Genomic DNA, 15,742 nt, shown 5'->3' with positions numbered 1-15,742 from the left:
GCCTGGATAGGCAGGGTTAGGGTTAGACAGTCCCCAACTAGGTCCCGCCAGGGAGGCTAACCCCCATCACGGTGTGCGAAGAGCTGGGGGTGACTCCACCAGCAACAATAAATGCAAGTTGCAACCCAGACCCAGGCAGAGGCCCCTTGTACCACTTATTTCAGAAGCGTATTCCCTTTCCCCGCCAAAGTTAAAATGACCCCACCTCATCAAAACTGTGCCCGCAGGTAGAAGGGCTCCAAACTAGTCAGGTAGGGTGGGGAACAAGAGGGGATGGGGCATTCAGTGAGCCTAACTGGCCACAGCGACGGTGGGAGCCTCCCTGGGAACGGGGACAGATCCTCCTGGCTGGTGCTTTCCACCAAATCCTCAGGAAGGACCCTGGGGAAGGAGCCACTGGCCAGGGAACTGCCACCTTCCTGCCCTCTGGCCTCACGGCCAGTCCTGCCCGAGGCCCCTCCTGTGGGGCCGAGTCCACGGCACACGGGAAGCGCTTTGCTTCTCGGAGTCCAGCAGAGACCACGGAGTCGCCTGCCCGGCCCGGGACCATGCTCCCTCACTGCCCTGACCTACAGGGAGAAGCTGCTGGAAGCTAAAACTGAAAAAAAAAATCCTCCTCCCGTCACAGGTGTTGATCCTAATCTTGAGTTGTTTTGGCATGTTTAAACTTCGTTTCTGGAAGCTTCTCGCATCTCCCAGGTCCACCACTAAGATTTGAGAGACAAATTCAGGAAAGTATATTTTTCAGTACTCCTTTGAAAGAATCTTTAAAAAACAAACAGAAAAACACAAACCACCATATTTTCTTTAAATGAAAACCCTCCTAGAACACAGGCAGTGTGAGCGCGGCGATATCAGAGCCAGCGTGGACAGAACCCACACTCTGAGGGGCTCTCCCAGCATGGCCGCCACCGCAAGGAGCCTGCTCAGCACAGAAACGCTTAGTTTTTCCTGCTAAAACGTAGTCCCCTTTCAATAAAAGAGAAAAAGAAAGAAAAGAACAGAGGAAAGGGCTACTCTGAGATGAGGGTCTTCCTCCCTCCGCCCTGGTCGCAGACCCAGGTGTGGACGCAGCGGGCGAGCGCTGGGCTCCTCGGCGAGCAGGGCTGGCGGGGCTCGCTGGCGGGCGGTCCTCCGTGGCCGCCCCACCTCCCGCTCTCCCTTCTCCGTCTCCTCGCCGCCACGTGCCAGCAGTGGGCGCTCGCTCTGTCTCGGGCTCCTCTCTCCCTCGGGTACTCCTCTCCCTCTCCTGTTGCTCACAGTGGTGCTTCAGTTTTAGCAGTGGAAAACAGGTATCCATTTATTTTTATTTTTTATTACCCAGAATAAGATGCTGATGGACTAAGCCACGTAGCTTAGCTCTTCCGCTGCCACCTGTTGGGGAGGGAGGAAGGGCAAGAGGCTTCAGAGAAAGTGGGAGCCGGAGCAGCTCCCGGGCCTGGCCCAGAAGGCACGGACGGGGCTTTCTCCCCGACTCCACTTGGCACCTGCGTCCTCATGTGTTAAACATGACCTCAGAGGCCGGCCGGGTACCCAGACCAATGACTTCCCACCCGGAGAGAAGGCAGCCAAGAGTTAAGGCTGCTGAGCCTGTGTTGTTCAACAGCGGTAGGCAGGCCCCTTCTCCCAGCATCACTGCATCCCACTTTCCCTGCACACCGTCAGGAAGGGGCAGAGGTGCAAGCCCCAGGCCTATGCTTGCCCTGCTCGGCCTCGTTACAGATGGAGAACCATGAGGCCCCTTCTCCCAGCATCACTGCATCCCACTTTCCCTGCACACCGTCAGGAAGGGGCAGAGGTGCAAGCCCCAGGCCTATGCTTGCCCTGCTCGGCCTCGTTACAGATGGAGAACCATGAGGCCCCTTCTCCCAGCATCACTGCATCCCACTTTCCGTGCACACAGTCAGGAAGGGGCAGAGGAGCAAGCCCCAGGCCTATGCTTGCCCTGCTCGGCCTTGTTACAGATGGAGAACCATGAGGCAGGGCCCTCGCGGGCACCTAGAAGCACCCCGAGGCACCCGTGCACCTAGGAGCTGGGGCCCTCGCCACCCTCATGACCTGCCTCGTCAGGGCGAGGGGTACCTCCACTTCCTGGCTGCCCACCAGGAGCAGCTCTAAGACTCTCTGGAGAGGACCGTGGCACAGACGGTGTGCATGAAGTTCACATCCCCCAGACACTAAGAAGAGGTGCAGGGACCCAGAGTGACAGGTGACAGGATGCACTGGCCCCTCGAGGACTTGAGACTCCCACACTTCCCAAATTTTCCTACAAGTCCAGATCCCAGCGAAGACCTCCTCCAGAGGCCAGCTTGCCTTCTAATACTGGGACAGCCCCGTCACTCCGCCGTGCTGGTACGCCCGCTCCCCCTGGTACGTGGAGTCTTGCGACAGCGCCACATCAATCTGTGACTTAAACTCATCTCCAAGGTAACTGTCCTGGAAGACAAGGTTGGAGAGATGAGCACCCAGTCGAAGGATGCGCACTCACCCTCCCAGGCTTGAGAACCTGCTCTGTGTCCAGCCCATCACCAGCCGCAGGGAATCATCTGGAAACTTATCCTCAAGCCTAAGTGGCAGGAAACCCACACTGGTTACTTCACCATTGGAGACATGCTACCCAGGACAGTATTGTGGATGGAATGTTCTAGACCTACAGTCCCCCTGCTAAGGTCTTTAGGGGTGAGTGTCACGGGGTCTGCATGTGTGAAGAGGGCTCCCTGGGCTGGTCTGACTTTTCTGTGGGTGTGAGACGTCTCAAGTTAAAGTGGCAGAGGGCTCACCTGGGACAGCTCAGGCTGGGAGAGGCCGGGCTGGCTCATCTGGGAGGGCTGGCTCATGGAGATGTAGCCCTGGGTCAGAGCGCCCTGTGAGAAGGGCTGTGACGCCACATCCTGGCTGGCCTGGCTATTGGGGAGATTCGTCTGGCTGGGCCCAGGAAGCCCAAAGCGGTTCTTCTGGCGTCCCCCACGACCAGTCTTGCCTTTTGGGGTGCCCCGGCCTGAAAGACAGCCATCCAGGGTTCCTTGAACGAGGTTCTGAGCCTCACAGACAAGCACTCCTGCTCAAACTCCAAGGCCAAACTGCTTTTCCCCATGGGATGCCACTCGGTGCTCACCTGCGGCTGGCCCATTAGCTTGTCCAAAATACCCCGGTGGCGGCATGGGCGGCATGACCAGGTTGAAGGGGATGGGAATGTTCATGGCAGCCACGTGGCTGGGGCCAGCACTGATCATGCCAATTTGGTCATGGGTCTGGAAGTACATGTTCGAGGGCCGGCCTATAAGACACAAGGTGAACGGCAGGCATCACACTGCATCCAGCTGAAATGTCTGTTTGGTCCTGTCACTACTTTGTCTGCCCCAGCGTTTCTTGGTGCATCCCTAACAGCAAAGTCACCTGATGCAGAAATCTCACAACTCAACCCCCTCCCCCTCCCTGTGCCCAACAGCCTCCTTGAGGCTGGTGCCTGGGAAGGCACCTTTTCTCCCAGGGGATTCTGAGAATCACTGGCCCATGGGGATCTGAAAAACTGAAACCGCTATGCATTTCTAATTTCTTAAAAAAAAACCTTTTATGGCAAATGTTATATTCATATTACATGCTACCACTGCCACCCTGCCACCCCCCAATCAAAAGAAAAAGACCAAGCTTGACAGATCAGCAGATCTCACTGAAAGCAAGAGCCCCCAGGGCAACCTTGGGTGTAGCCAGACCCACGGTGGCATCAGGGATGAAGTATGGACCCAGGAAACCCCCAGCCACACGGGGACTCATCAGATATGGCGATAAGAGATCTGTTGTTCTTCAAGAACACAATCCCTGGGACTTCCCTGGTGGTGCAGTGGTTAAGACTCTGCGCTCCCAGTGCAGGGGGCCCAGGTTCGATCCCAGGTCAGGGAACTAGATCCCACATGCATGCTGCAACTAAGAGCTCGCATGCTGCAACTAAGGAGCCCATGTGCTGCAACTAAGGAGCCCGCTTGCCACAACCAAGACCCAGCGCAACCAAATATAAGTAAGTAAGTAAATAAATAAATATTTAAACAGACAAAAACAAACAAAAAAACCCAATCCCCTGTCTGAGCCCAGGGACAGGGAGAACACTGAGGCAGGGAAAGGGGCCTTGCCAATTTAATGTGGAAAAGGAGCAGCTGGGGTGCGCCTGCCCTCAGGGTGAGTGGCAAGCACATGAGAGGTTTAAGGCCAATGTGAAACTCGGGGAGGTGGCACAGAGTCATGGGTGAGGCAGTCACCCTCCATGCGGCTGGTGCAGGGAAGGGTCCCAGGAAGCAGGGATCTGGGGGATGAATGGGAACCGTCTACAGACTGGCTCAGGCAAGAGTCGTCATCCCAGGCAGCAGGATAAGGCTCAGCCTCAGCACATACAGAAGCCTCACACAGGAAAAGCGGGCATGCGCAACCCTGAGGTCTGACAGATGGAGCTGAAGCTTGGGGAAGCCGCGAAACCTGAAATGAGGCGGTGGGTGTGACACCCCCACTGAGAAGGCGAGCGAAGGGCAGGCAGGGTCGGGTGTGAGCACAGGGGCAAACTGGCTGAGCTGCGGTATTTGCTGAGAAACCGCTGTCCACTGAGCTGTACTATTTTAAAAACATCTGGTTTTTAGAAATGGCCAAAGACCAATTATTTGATTTCTGACAAGGGAAGCTGAGAAAACTCTGTCAAGCAGGCGTCTGTGGACCAAGGCTTGGGAGGCCACTCCAGGAGTAACAGGGCTGGAAGCTGTGGGCGTGGGAATGGTCAACAACTGTGGGGCCGGGGCGGTCCCCTGCAGAGACTCACCCTGGCTGCTCCGGTCATAGACCGATCCTGGGATGATGGCCTCCCGGGCATCATACATGGCTGTTGTCATGAAGCGGGCTCCCTGCAAAGGGTTCAGATAAGTGAGGAATTTATCATGTTGACACAAGGAAGAACTTCCAAAGATCTGGTGGCCTGGGAGGTGGCCCGCTGCACTGAGGACTACCCCGAGGCTTGCCGGCTTGGGGCCTTGCCTGCCCCTCCTCACCTGACCTGGTCTTTGTTGCCAAACATTTCCGTCTCTGCGCTTCAGCTCAAGCAGCATCCACTCCCTAGGCCCCCAGAGCACCTTGGGTTTGCCAAGTTCCCTAACTGCTTGGGTCTGACCCCTAGGTGCCACCTGTGACGTAGCATCCCATCGAGTCCAAGGCCAGAAAGGCCTCAGAACAGCAGGGAGACCTGGCGTGGGGGGGATCTGTGGGGACAGACCGGCACATGCATGGCTCCTGTTCACACTGACACTCTCGGCGTACCCTCAGCTCACACTAGTCACGTGTCACACCTGCCATCGCTCACTGCCACGTGCCCGGAACACCGGCTTGGGGAGGACGGGGCTCCCAGCAGTCTCCTCCCCGCCTCCCCGCCCCCTGCCCGCGGCCGGCCCTCACCGGGTTGATGGTGTTGACCAGCTTCCTGGGCTTGCTGAACTGCATGAGGCTCTCCCGCAGGTTGTTCAGCGGCCCCTCCACCAGCACCTTCTGCTCCTTGTAGTAGTTCAGCAGGTGGTTCCAGAGCGGCTGCTTGGACAGGGCCTTCGGGTTGCCCACAATAATGACCCCGTATCTGCGAGACGTGGGCACAGAGAGTGCCGTGCTTAGGACTGCAGTGAGCAGAGCACTACGCAGATCGGTCCAAGGCAAGAGCAAACAAACTCAAAACCCAAGTCCAGAGTAAAAGGTGCCCAGGCAGCTCTCCTGGCACCCCGCCCACCAGACACCCCTCCTCTTGCCACACAGGAGCCTTGGGTGCCACCCTTGACCTCCCTAACCAGACGCCTGCCCTGCCTGTGCCAGTGCCCGCCGTGAATGCTGGGGACAGGTGGGTAACTGCGAGCTGAGGTGACTTTCACTGGAGCCCACCCTGTAAGCTGCCGAGCCTACACTCAGGTTTATTTGAGGGCAGATTTCTGTGGAGCCCAGATGTCAAAACACCTCTGTGGGCCGATGAGCTCAGAGATGAGTCTCCTTGTTTGCAACCATGAGTCAGCCTCCTGGGCACTATGTCGCAAGTGGCCCAGGCAGGCTCCACAGCGGCTTCGGGAGCCCTGACGGGCCGGGCATGGAACTCGAGGCCCACGCTGAGCGGCTAATGGATGCTCACACTCATCAGGCTGTGCTGGGGCCACCCCCGCCCCTGCCAAAGCCGCCGCCAAACAAATGGGGTAACAGACGAAAACCAAGGCGCCCTCAGTGGGGAAGGAACCAACATGCAAACGTGAGCCCTGCTTGGGGCTGGTACGATGGTGGCTGTTGTCTGGTGTCTCGTGGGGGTAACACGGGGTCCACCTTGCCCTCTGGGTCCCTCACCATTTCAGAAAAGTTTTATTCCAGAACTGAACAGGCAAATAGGACTAAAACATTGGACTCATGGATTAAACAACTCGACAAGGACACTCCGCTGTTGGGATGGAATTTCCTTCGAGACTGAGGCCACAGAAAGCCACCAGGACACAGAAACAAAGACAACTCATGAGTGAGACGTTCTTTCCGAATTGCTGCTGGGAGCCCTCTGACCACTAGCACTGGCGAAGCCCCTCTACCATGCCCCGTGCCCCAGCCCAGGGTGCAGCTGGGGTACGAGAATTAATAGGAAGAGAACCAGGCACCGAGTAGCCTCTTGGGCCAACCCCTCCCAGAGCCTCGGAATGACTCCTATGCAAGAGAAGCCACCAGCAAGGCCCAACAGGACTCAGTCCTCCATACCGTGCTCTGGTCAAGGCCACATTAAGCCTCCTGGGGTCGTTTAAAAACCCAATGCCTTGGTGCTCATTCGCCCGCACACAGGAGAGGATGATGAAGTCCTTCTCGCGGCCCTGGAACGCATCCACGCTGGCAATCTCCACCTCCTGCACGGGCAACGGTCATGGTCAGCCAACAGGCTTCCTTCAGGGACCCCTCAGCCTGGGGTGCTCAGCCTGGTGTTAAGATGCACCATCAAATCCCAGCGATGAGCTTGGGACCTGAAGCCTGCAGAGCCCCTAGGTGCTGGCCACTGGCTCACTGCGCCCCTGCTACAAGGCGGTCACAGGCCAGTGCCTGGGGTGGGAGCGGCAGACGGGACTGGGCGCGCACCTGGTAGAGCTTGGTGTGCAGGGAGCCACTGAACTGCATGTACTGCACCAGGTAGGAGCGCTGGCCCTCGTACGGCGTGATGATGCCGATCTGGTCTGGCTTGGCGCCTGCCTTCAGCAGCTTCGTGGTGATCTTCTCCACATTTGCAGCCTCCGTCCTAAGAAAATCAGGCTTTCACTTCCCAGGCTCCACCTGTTGGCTCCTGAGACCCCCCCCAAGGCTGGAGGCTGTGGGAGGCTCAGGGGCAGTTCCGCCTCCAGCACGACCCTGGGAAGACCCTGCCCAGTGCAGCCACAGCTGGGCTGCCCATCCTTTACCAAGGGAGTCATGAGGGATAGAAAGGCTCATGCGTGGGCTTATGAAGGATCTGCTCAACATAAAAACATACGCTGAAAAGATGAGATTGGAAGTAGGCTGTTGGTTTAAGTGTCTGAACAGAATAAGGATGAGGGGGACAAGGAAAAGTTTCACCACCACATTAAACAAAACCACAGGTTAGCAGTCACTGGACAAGCCGTCACTGAAGCCAGGAGACGCCACAGATGAGTCTCTGCTTACCTGTTTAGGTAGGAGGTGCCTGAGCTGGCAATCTCCTCTTGGCCCTGGGTCACGTAGAAGAACATCGGTTTATCCGGTTGGGGCCACTGGAAGTCAAACCCCTTCTTCACACGATCCGCTGTCATCGTAGAGGAGAAAGAAAGAGAATATCCTATCAGAGAAGAAAGTGTAGGCAGTCTGGACTGAGCTAAGGTGGAGAGCTGAGTGGAGGCCATGCCATCCTGGGCAGGCACACGGTAGGGCAGGAAACCGCAGGCTCCAGGCAAAAGACCCAGGTCTGCGGGCCCGGGCCAGGCCACCAAGTACCGAAACTCCCAGGAACACCTGGCACCGTGTCTGGGATGAAGCCGGCTCACTGGCTGAAAAGATCTCACTGGTTAGTGCTTTCTGCAGTCTGTTTAAGAAACCTGTGTCTGGGGGCTTCCCTGGTGGCGCAGTGGTTGAGAGTCTGCATGCCGATGCAGGGGACGCGGGTTCGTGCCCCGGTCTGGGAGGATCCCACGTGCCGCAGAGCGGCTGGGCCCGTGAGCCATGGCCACTGAGCCTGCGCGTCCGGAGCCTGTGCTCCGCAACGGGAGAGGCCACAACAGCGAGAGGCCCGTGTACCGCAAAAAAAAAAAAAAAAAAAAAAAAAACAGAAACCTGTGTCTGCCTCAGGGTGACGAAGATATTCTATTTCCTTCCAGAAGCTTTATGATGTAACTTAAGGGACTCATATGCCCCTACAACTGGCTTTTAAGAATGACACTGTTGGGACTTCCCTGGTAGTCCAGCAGTTAAGACTCTGCACTTCCACAATGCAGAGGGTGCAGGTTTGATCCCTGGTTGGGGAACTAAGATCCCAAATGACGCGTGGTGTGGTTAAAAAAAAAAAAAAAAAAAAAAAAAAAGAATGACACTGTTGAGCTGACCCCATCTTGTCACACACCAGGGCCTGTGGACACACGGGTCTGCCTCTGGACTCTATCCTGGGCATTGTGCCCAGTGTCTCTGCAACTGCAGCTTTACAGTAACTCCTGACATCTCCTAGTATGAGTTGCCACCTTTGTCAGGCTCTTCATGTTCGTCTTGGGTGCCTGGTCCTTACAATTTAAAAAAAATCAGCTTGTCAAATCACATACCCCTCCCACACCTTTGGGAATTCTGACTGGAGTTGTACCTGATCAACAGATTAGTGTAAGAAAACTGGTATTTTTGCATGAAAATAGCCTAACACTGATGAAGGAAGCTTGACCCATGAGAACACGTTGTATGATCCGTTTTATGTCAAGCTGAAAATGAGGCAAAGCCTCAACCTTTCAAGCGAGGGCAGTGGCTGGCAAGCTTGGTGACCCGCTCACTGCTGGCAAACGCTTAACCACCTGCTGGGGGTAAGGCGAGGGCTAATCTACAGTGCTGGCCAATTTGTGTGGTGTAAACACTCCCGCCACCACTGATGTCAGGCTATCCTGAGTCCGTGGGTCTGGGCAGGCACCCGCACTGCCCTGGACAGGGGTCACTTCAAGGCTGCAAGGAGCTGGTCAGGTTGTGCTTTTAGATGCAGGTGCTAGTTACACAGGTGTGTTCACCTAGTGAAAACTCACTAAGCTGAACACTTAGGATCTGGGCACTTTTTTACACTTCAGTAGAGAGTTTAAAAAAATATACTCATGGGCAGTGATGGTTCAGCAGTGAACCACCACCACCAATCCCTGCCCTACGGAGCCGACGCCATGGAGGCAGGTGGAGCAAGGTGGGCAAGGGTGTGAATCATGGTTAAGCGGTGGCTTTCCCAGCAAGTGTCAACCGTGTCAGAGAATCACAAACAAGCTCCTCATGGCCTGGCCTTTTCTAGCCCCACCACCCAACAGACCAGCAGCATTCTAAGTGTCAAGACTGCACTGCACAGCAGCCAGGGGGCCCTGGCCAGGCACGCACACTTTCGGCCTCAGTCTTCTCACCTATAACGTGGGCTCAACAGGCCGACGTGCTGGGCTCTTGGCATTAATGAGACACTAACTGGTTCTTGAATGAATGCTGGTCTCAGAACCCCTTTACACTCTGAAAAGTTGAGTTCAAACAGCTATTGTTTTTATGGATTACATCTACTGATATTTATTGTATTTTAAAACCCAGAAATCTAAAATATTTTAAAATTCATTTAAAGATAAACATATTAACTTACAAATTTTTTTTATGAAAAATAACTATTTTCCACTAAAATATATATTTAGTGAATTTTCGCAACTCACTTCACTATCTGGCTTATTCTAGTCCTGTTCCCAGTCTCCCATGAGCCCTTGCTGCATGTGAGGATGGTCACAGATGCACATGGTTGGAAAAGGGAAGCGTGTTTTATGACCTTTCCTACTACTGTGGAATTCTGCCCGATTCTACAGGAAAGCTGGACGGGAGGTCACCCTGCAGGTCAGTGATGATGGCCTTTCTACTCTGCCCTGCACCTGCATGGCCTTTGGCCCCCCAGTGACTTGGGAGCACCCTTGCTGGCCATTGGAATGGCAAGTGCCTGCTCACCCCGTCAAGCAGAGCTTCCAAAGGCTGACGCACCTGACATCTGTCACCACCAAAGATCTCATCAGAAAATCCACTCAGCATTGGGAAGACTTGATCAGCTTATGCTAGGGGACATGGGTTTTCCAAAATTCTAATTTTGGTGTGAATTCTCAGATTTTATCACTGGTGATGAATATTCTCAGTTATTTTCCTTGAAGCCACAGGCTCACTTTGGTCACTTTTGGGAAAACGCCTGCTAAATACCCCAGTCTGTATAACCAGCGTGTGAGTCCTTCCTTCAAGCACCTCACACCCCTGCCAAGTTTCTTAGGAGAACGTCCTCTCCCATCACACATAGAATCACAAGAACACGCACTCAGGGAGTACTCTTCGCTTGTGTACCCAGGCTGGTGCCTGCCACAGGTGCGTGGTGGTGACGACACACAGCAGCCTGGTTGCACCACTGACTCATGCTGAGGCTTCTGTGCCATTAGCGTAAGTGTCAGCACAGCCAAAAGGCACACGATGTCCCAGTGTTACTACAGAAGTAGTCTGGCCTTGGTCGTGCAGAGGTCTTTGAGACCCCCACGGCCCGGACTTTGAGAACCACCGATAGAGGAAGGAGCGGGACAGGCAGTCAGCTCTGCCACCCCCTCTTGTGTGTGTTGTGTGTGACGCGCCAATGGTGGGAATGCTCACATAGTGACTCTGAATTTTACGAGGACGCGGGCTCCCCCTTGCCCACACCCCGAGAATGTCCCAGAGTGCACTTTCTGTCCCACTGACCACTGCATCTCTCTGAGGCGGCCCCTACCCACAAGCAGTCACCAGGTAAGGCCACTTAAGAAGGAAGTGACAGGAGGTACTGTCTCCCCAGGCCCCCCGCTCTGGGCCGAGTATTACCTGCAGTGACACCATTCTGAAGAGAGCCCTCATAGAAGATGTTGGATGGGAAGGCACTGAGCGCAGGATGCATCCGATACTGGACCTGCAGGCGGATGGGACGGATGCCCAGCACCACCAGGCGCTCAAAGAGCGACTGGGACAGCCCGGCCTTGGCCGCCTTCTTGCACATCACCACGGGGCCCAGCTGGCAGTGGTCGCCCACGAGGATCAGCTGTGGTGAAAGGCCCACACAGGTAAGAAGCTCAAGCATGGAACAGCCTAGACGTCCACTCAGGGGACTAAGAGGGCCAGGGTCCATACAACCACCCGACTATGTGAATTCAAGTGGCAAGATATGGACTAGGGGTGGGAAAACTGCCCACCACATACATGGAACACGCAAACTTGCACTCAGAACCCACACAAAGGCACTCTGTGCCAAGTCCACCCTTCGAAGACCCCCTCAAAGGGCCTGCTATGCATCCCTCTGTGCTCTGGCAGGGCATCAAACAGCACCACAGGACACTTAAAAACAAACCCCCAGCACTAAGAATTACACAGAACTGGAACAAGAGAGAATGCACACCAATTTTCAAACAAGACTATAATGGATGGGCTGTGGCCCACCTGCTTGGCTCCAAGGACCACAGGGACCATACACTCTGGCTCGGTGGCCTGGGTGCTCTCGTCGATTAAAATGGATCGGAACTGCATCTTGGCGAGCCTTGGGTCCCCGGCGCCCACACACGTGCAGCAGATGACATCTGCATTCTGGGGAAGAGAGTGCGCCAGGCATCAGGGCACCTGCACGGCCAATGTTCCCAGATCCCCAAAGCAGGCAGGACGGGACACAGACACCATTCCGGTCCACGCCCTCCTCAACAACTATGGAAATAAGTGGCCCCTCCCTGACAACATCTGTCCAGGGTGCAATGACCCTAACTTTCGAGATCCTAAGTGGTTGGGCTTCACTCCTAAGAAAGAGCTTGGCGCCTTGAGACAGCCTCTGAGGGGCAGCGCTAAGCCAAGGACACCATGCTCAGGCTGAGATCCACTTTTGGTTGGTTCATCAGCAAAGAGCAGGAGACAGCGCTCCAGACCTGCCCCCTGCCCCCTGCCCCACTGCGGGTACAGACCAGGTTCCCAAGATCCCAGCAGCAGGGAGGCTGGCGGGAAGTGGAATCTACCTCAACAAGATGTCTCTGTGTGATCTCAGAAAAAGCATACAGAGGAGGGTATCAGAGTTCTCTCCTCAAATGCAAAAGAACAAACTAACTAAAGGTGCCATCGTGGACTTAACATATCCAAGCAGGTCCTTTGGCCCAAGTGAACAAGACAAACGCCCAAAGGCCCAGGCCAGTTCCCCCGGCAGCAGGGCAGGTGAGTTCACCATGAGCAGCTCCCTCTCGGCAGTGCGCTTCAGGGCCCGGTACCGCTTTTCGTCCGCAGACGACAGCTCGCCCGTCTCATCCTTCAGCTGCTGCAGCTTCTGGAGCTCTGGCATGCTGCAGACACAGGGGCACATGAGAGGGAGGCGTGTGCAGCCAGGGCCCGCCCAGGGGAGACACACCTCGCTTAAGGCCGGCTACCCGACACCCACCTGTCCATGTTCCTGATCTGGTTGTGCAGGGCCAAGAACGACACCGGGGAATCGATGGCCTCTCGGCTCTTGGCACAGAGCCGCACGACTTTCAGCCCAGTCTGGTGGATCTTCTCAGTCAGCTGATCCACGGCTATGTTGCTTGGAGCACAGACAAGCACGGGCCTTCAACACAATGTGAGCAAACGTCAGTGCTCGCCCAGAGAAGTGGAATTAGCCACGACTGTTGTTTTGAATCACAGGCGGTAGAGCCAGCTCAAGCTCTGAGACTAAAGCCAGGAGTGACACGATGCTGAAGGAGCTAGGAGCCAGATGGTCTGGAGCTTCCTGATCTTCACTCTGCTCAAGCAACCCACCGCTAACACCCGAGTCCAACAGCCTCACCTCCCGTTTGCACTGTAAAGTCTCTCAAAGCTCCAAGGTGCACGCAGGCACAACACGACCCAGGATGGACCTACCCACTACAGCCTTTACAAGAATGGCAGGTTTGCTTGTTAAAAGCAACCACAAAGGCCAGATCTAATACAAACGGCATAGAATGCAGCATGCCAGACACCCTGGGCCCCGAAGCCTCCTGGAAGACAGGCCTCCCTCTCTCCCCCACTCGGGCCGTGCAAAGCCCTACCCATTGCCTTGCCGAGCCAGGTGGTAGACAATGGTGGCTGAGGTCACCGTCTTCCCTGTGCCCGGTGGGCCCTGGATCAGACTCAGTGGTCTCTGCAGCACAGTCTTCACGGCGTAAACCTTGGGATACAAGTGGCCGTCAGGGGCGCAGACACGGCGGAGGGCCGCTCACCAGGCAGGCTCTGCAGTCCGGGACCCTCCTGCCCCCGGGGCGGGGGAGAACCTGAGAGTGGTTGAGGTCAGGGAGCCCCTGCGCCGTGAAGCGCTTGGGCAGCTGGCACTTGATGATCACATCCTCCACTTCGTGGCCGAGAAGTTTGTGGTAGATGTAGCCCGACACGGAGGTCTCGTCCACAGCAAAGGTTTTCAACGCACTCTGCATCCTGAAAGGAAAGCTCCAGGTCAGGGGCACGCACCACCGTGGAGTTGCTGTGCAGACCTGCCCCTCTGTGATGAGGAGGAGAAGCATGGAGACGCCGGAGGCAGCAGCCACGCCAAGGGCAGGTGACTGCAAAGTAGACGCAGGGAAGTAGAGGCTGGGGAGGAGGCAGACATACCTGTCGAATGAGGTTGACTTCCACACGAAATCCACCTGGAAGTTATGAGTCACCTCCACGGGTGCACCCACACTGCTCCGAAGCTCAATAGCGATCTCATCGCCATAATCTGTGCCGCCGAGTTAAGTCTCATCCTGGTCAAAAGCCTTTCTGAGGAGACCTCACTCTGTTACTGAAGAGACAGACCCTCCTCTGCACCAAAGACAGAAAACGCAGCCAGAGATCCATGTTCTCAGTGACAGATTCTGCCCACCGTGTCCAGGGCCAGCGCAGCCAGCACTGTCCTCCTCCTCGTGAGCCCTGGGGCAGCAGCCAGCACCCAGCATGGAGCAGCCAAGCCCAGGGCCCAAGTTCCAGGCCCTGATTGTGAATTTCTGCAGAGCCCTCAGGCACATAGCTCGGAGCACCCTGGCTTCTGCGTAAGCAGCTCTCTTCATCCGTTTTATAGAAACGGTGCCCCTCAGAGGACACCTGAAGAAAGGGCGTTGCAGCCGCAGCTGTACACACCCTTCCCTCCACCTGAGGCCCTGAGGCTGCTCTCAGCAGTGACCCCCACGCAGGTCTCCTGTGCTCTGGACAAGCTCGTCAGAGACTTGGGCAGACAGTGCCTGTGCCAGCCCTTCTTTACACAAAGGATACTATCAGGGACCTTGATGACGTGGCCGATCCCTTTCCATAGGGGCGCCAGGTCCCCTTTGTACCGCAGGCATATCTCATCCCCTTGCATGAGCCGCATGTCTTACAGGGAAAAGACAGCAAGAAAGTTAAAGTTTTCACATGTGCCACAGACGCCACCATGAAGAGTTCAAATTAAGGGACACTTTACAAGGGTGAAACTAGGAATTTTATGCTACTTATGGTCACAAATATTTTAAAACTTAAAATCACCTCTTAACCAAATTATGACTAAATCCTCATTACCAGAGTCAGTCTTGGGCAAAGTGAAGTAGGCGATTCTCTTCTTGTTAAGGCCCAGGTCCCACCTGACCGTGATGTTATCTTGAGTCTGAGCACATAAAAAATAAGAGCCCTGTTAGCCTGCAACACAGACACAGGCCTGGACTCCTTGTGTCTGGGTTTCCACAGGTGCGTGCCCTATGGCGAGCAGCACCGGACAGCCTGAAACACCAACAAGGGCACATCCAAGAGAGAAGTCATTAGGACCCCGAAACCTGCGCAGGACGACCAGGAGACCCCCACGTGATGTCTGTTCTTGGAGGCGGCTTCTCTGTGGGCTGCGGAGGGAGAGAAGGAAGCCGATGGCCGAGGACACATCTCGTGAGCCTCAGGGCTCCTGCTTCCTACGCACAGTCTCCGAGGGACGGGCACAAGGAGTGTCCTCAGTGTGCTGTGGGCTCCTGAGGTCTGACTCTCATGGCTGTGGCAAAGGCTACAAACCCAAACGTAAGGAATTTTTGTTGGATTTAAAATCAGAAAACACCCAGGCGGGTGTCTGGCTTTGAGTGATGGGGCGTCTGCCCACAGGCCTGTCCTCAATCCACGGTTCTGTCTCTCAGGGGCTGGGCCTCGGCCCACGTCAGCATTTGCAGTCTGCAGAGAAAACCACCCTCCCCAGACCTTAGGAGAGATGCTTTGTTAAAATGACCAAACCCTCCTGCACACACATCACCTGCGACTCTTTGAGTTTCTTATCGTAGTCAGCCTCCAGCTTGACCAGAGGACCGAAAATGTTCTGGTACTGGTAGGCATCCTCATACCGCAGGAGGACATGCTGCGGCTCCTCATCCACTCCCGGCTTCTCGAGGTCCTCCAAGGTGGCAGAAGGATTTTCCTAGAGGACAAGAACGGCACCACGTTCTTCCCTGTTCTCACCTCTAAAATGAACTATATGCGAGCTCCCCAGTCAACAGAGGCACAGTCACACCCACCATTTCTCAGAACGAGCTGATGTTGG

General features: G+C 55.5%; 1 protein-coding gene across 2 annotated transcripts in view; it reads right to left on the bottom strand.

Annotated features, from left to right (window-relative positions):
- Positions 1 to 2,316: 2,316 nt before the first annotated feature.
- The window catches only part of UPF1 (UPF1 RNA helicase and ATPase), a 33,380-nt gene continuing 19,954 nt past the window's right edge, over positions 2,317 to 15,742 (bottom strand). Inside the window, exons 6-23 of one of the 2 annotated variants that reach the window (XM_065873965.1) lie at positions 15,458 to 15,619; positions 14,716 to 14,833; positions 14,467 to 14,565; positions 13,828 to 13,936; positions 13,494 to 13,653; positions 13,272 to 13,390; positions 12,647 to 12,811; positions 12,437 to 12,551; positions 11,674 to 11,817; positions 11,065 to 11,278; positions 7,669 to 7,786; positions 7,111 to 7,267; positions 6,742 to 6,884; positions 5,428 to 5,602; positions 4,802 to 4,883; positions 3,116 to 3,277; positions 2,781 to 2,998; positions 2,317 to 2,436 (exon numbers count right to left, since the gene is read on the bottom strand). In XM_065873965.1, coding sequence (XP_065730037.1) covers positions 2,317 to 2,436; positions 2,781 to 2,998; positions 3,116 to 3,277; positions 4,802 to 4,883; positions 5,428 to 5,602; positions 6,742 to 6,884; positions 7,111 to 7,267; positions 7,669 to 7,786; positions 11,065 to 11,278; positions 11,674 to 11,817; positions 12,437 to 12,551; positions 12,647 to 12,811; positions 13,272 to 13,390; positions 13,494 to 13,653; positions 13,828 to 13,936; positions 14,467 to 14,565; positions 14,716 to 14,833; positions 15,458 to 15,619 — 2,580 coding nt within the window. The remainder of the gene's footprint in view (positions 2,437 to 2,780; positions 2,999 to 3,115; positions 3,278 to 4,801; positions 4,884 to 5,427; positions 5,603 to 6,741; positions 6,885 to 7,110; positions 7,268 to 7,668; positions 7,787 to 11,064; positions 11,279 to 11,673; positions 11,818 to 12,436; positions 12,552 to 12,646; positions 12,812 to 13,271; positions 13,391 to 13,493; positions 13,654 to 13,827; positions 13,937 to 14,466; positions 14,566 to 14,715; positions 14,834 to 15,457; positions 15,620 to 15,742) is intronic. The other variant, XM_065873967.1, reaches the window with a different exon arrangement.

The sequence above is a fragment of the Phocoena phocoena genome, chromosome 3, assembly GCF_963924675.1.
Source record: "Phocoena phocoena chromosome 3, mPhoPho1.1, whole genome shotgun sequence".
Classification (NCBI taxonomy): Eukaryota; Metazoa; Chordata; class Mammalia; order Artiodactyla; family Phocoenidae; genus Phocoena; species Phocoena phocoena.
The sequence above is the reverse complement of the archived record's forward strand: the minus strand, read 5'-3'. Positions and strand labels throughout refer to the sequence as shown.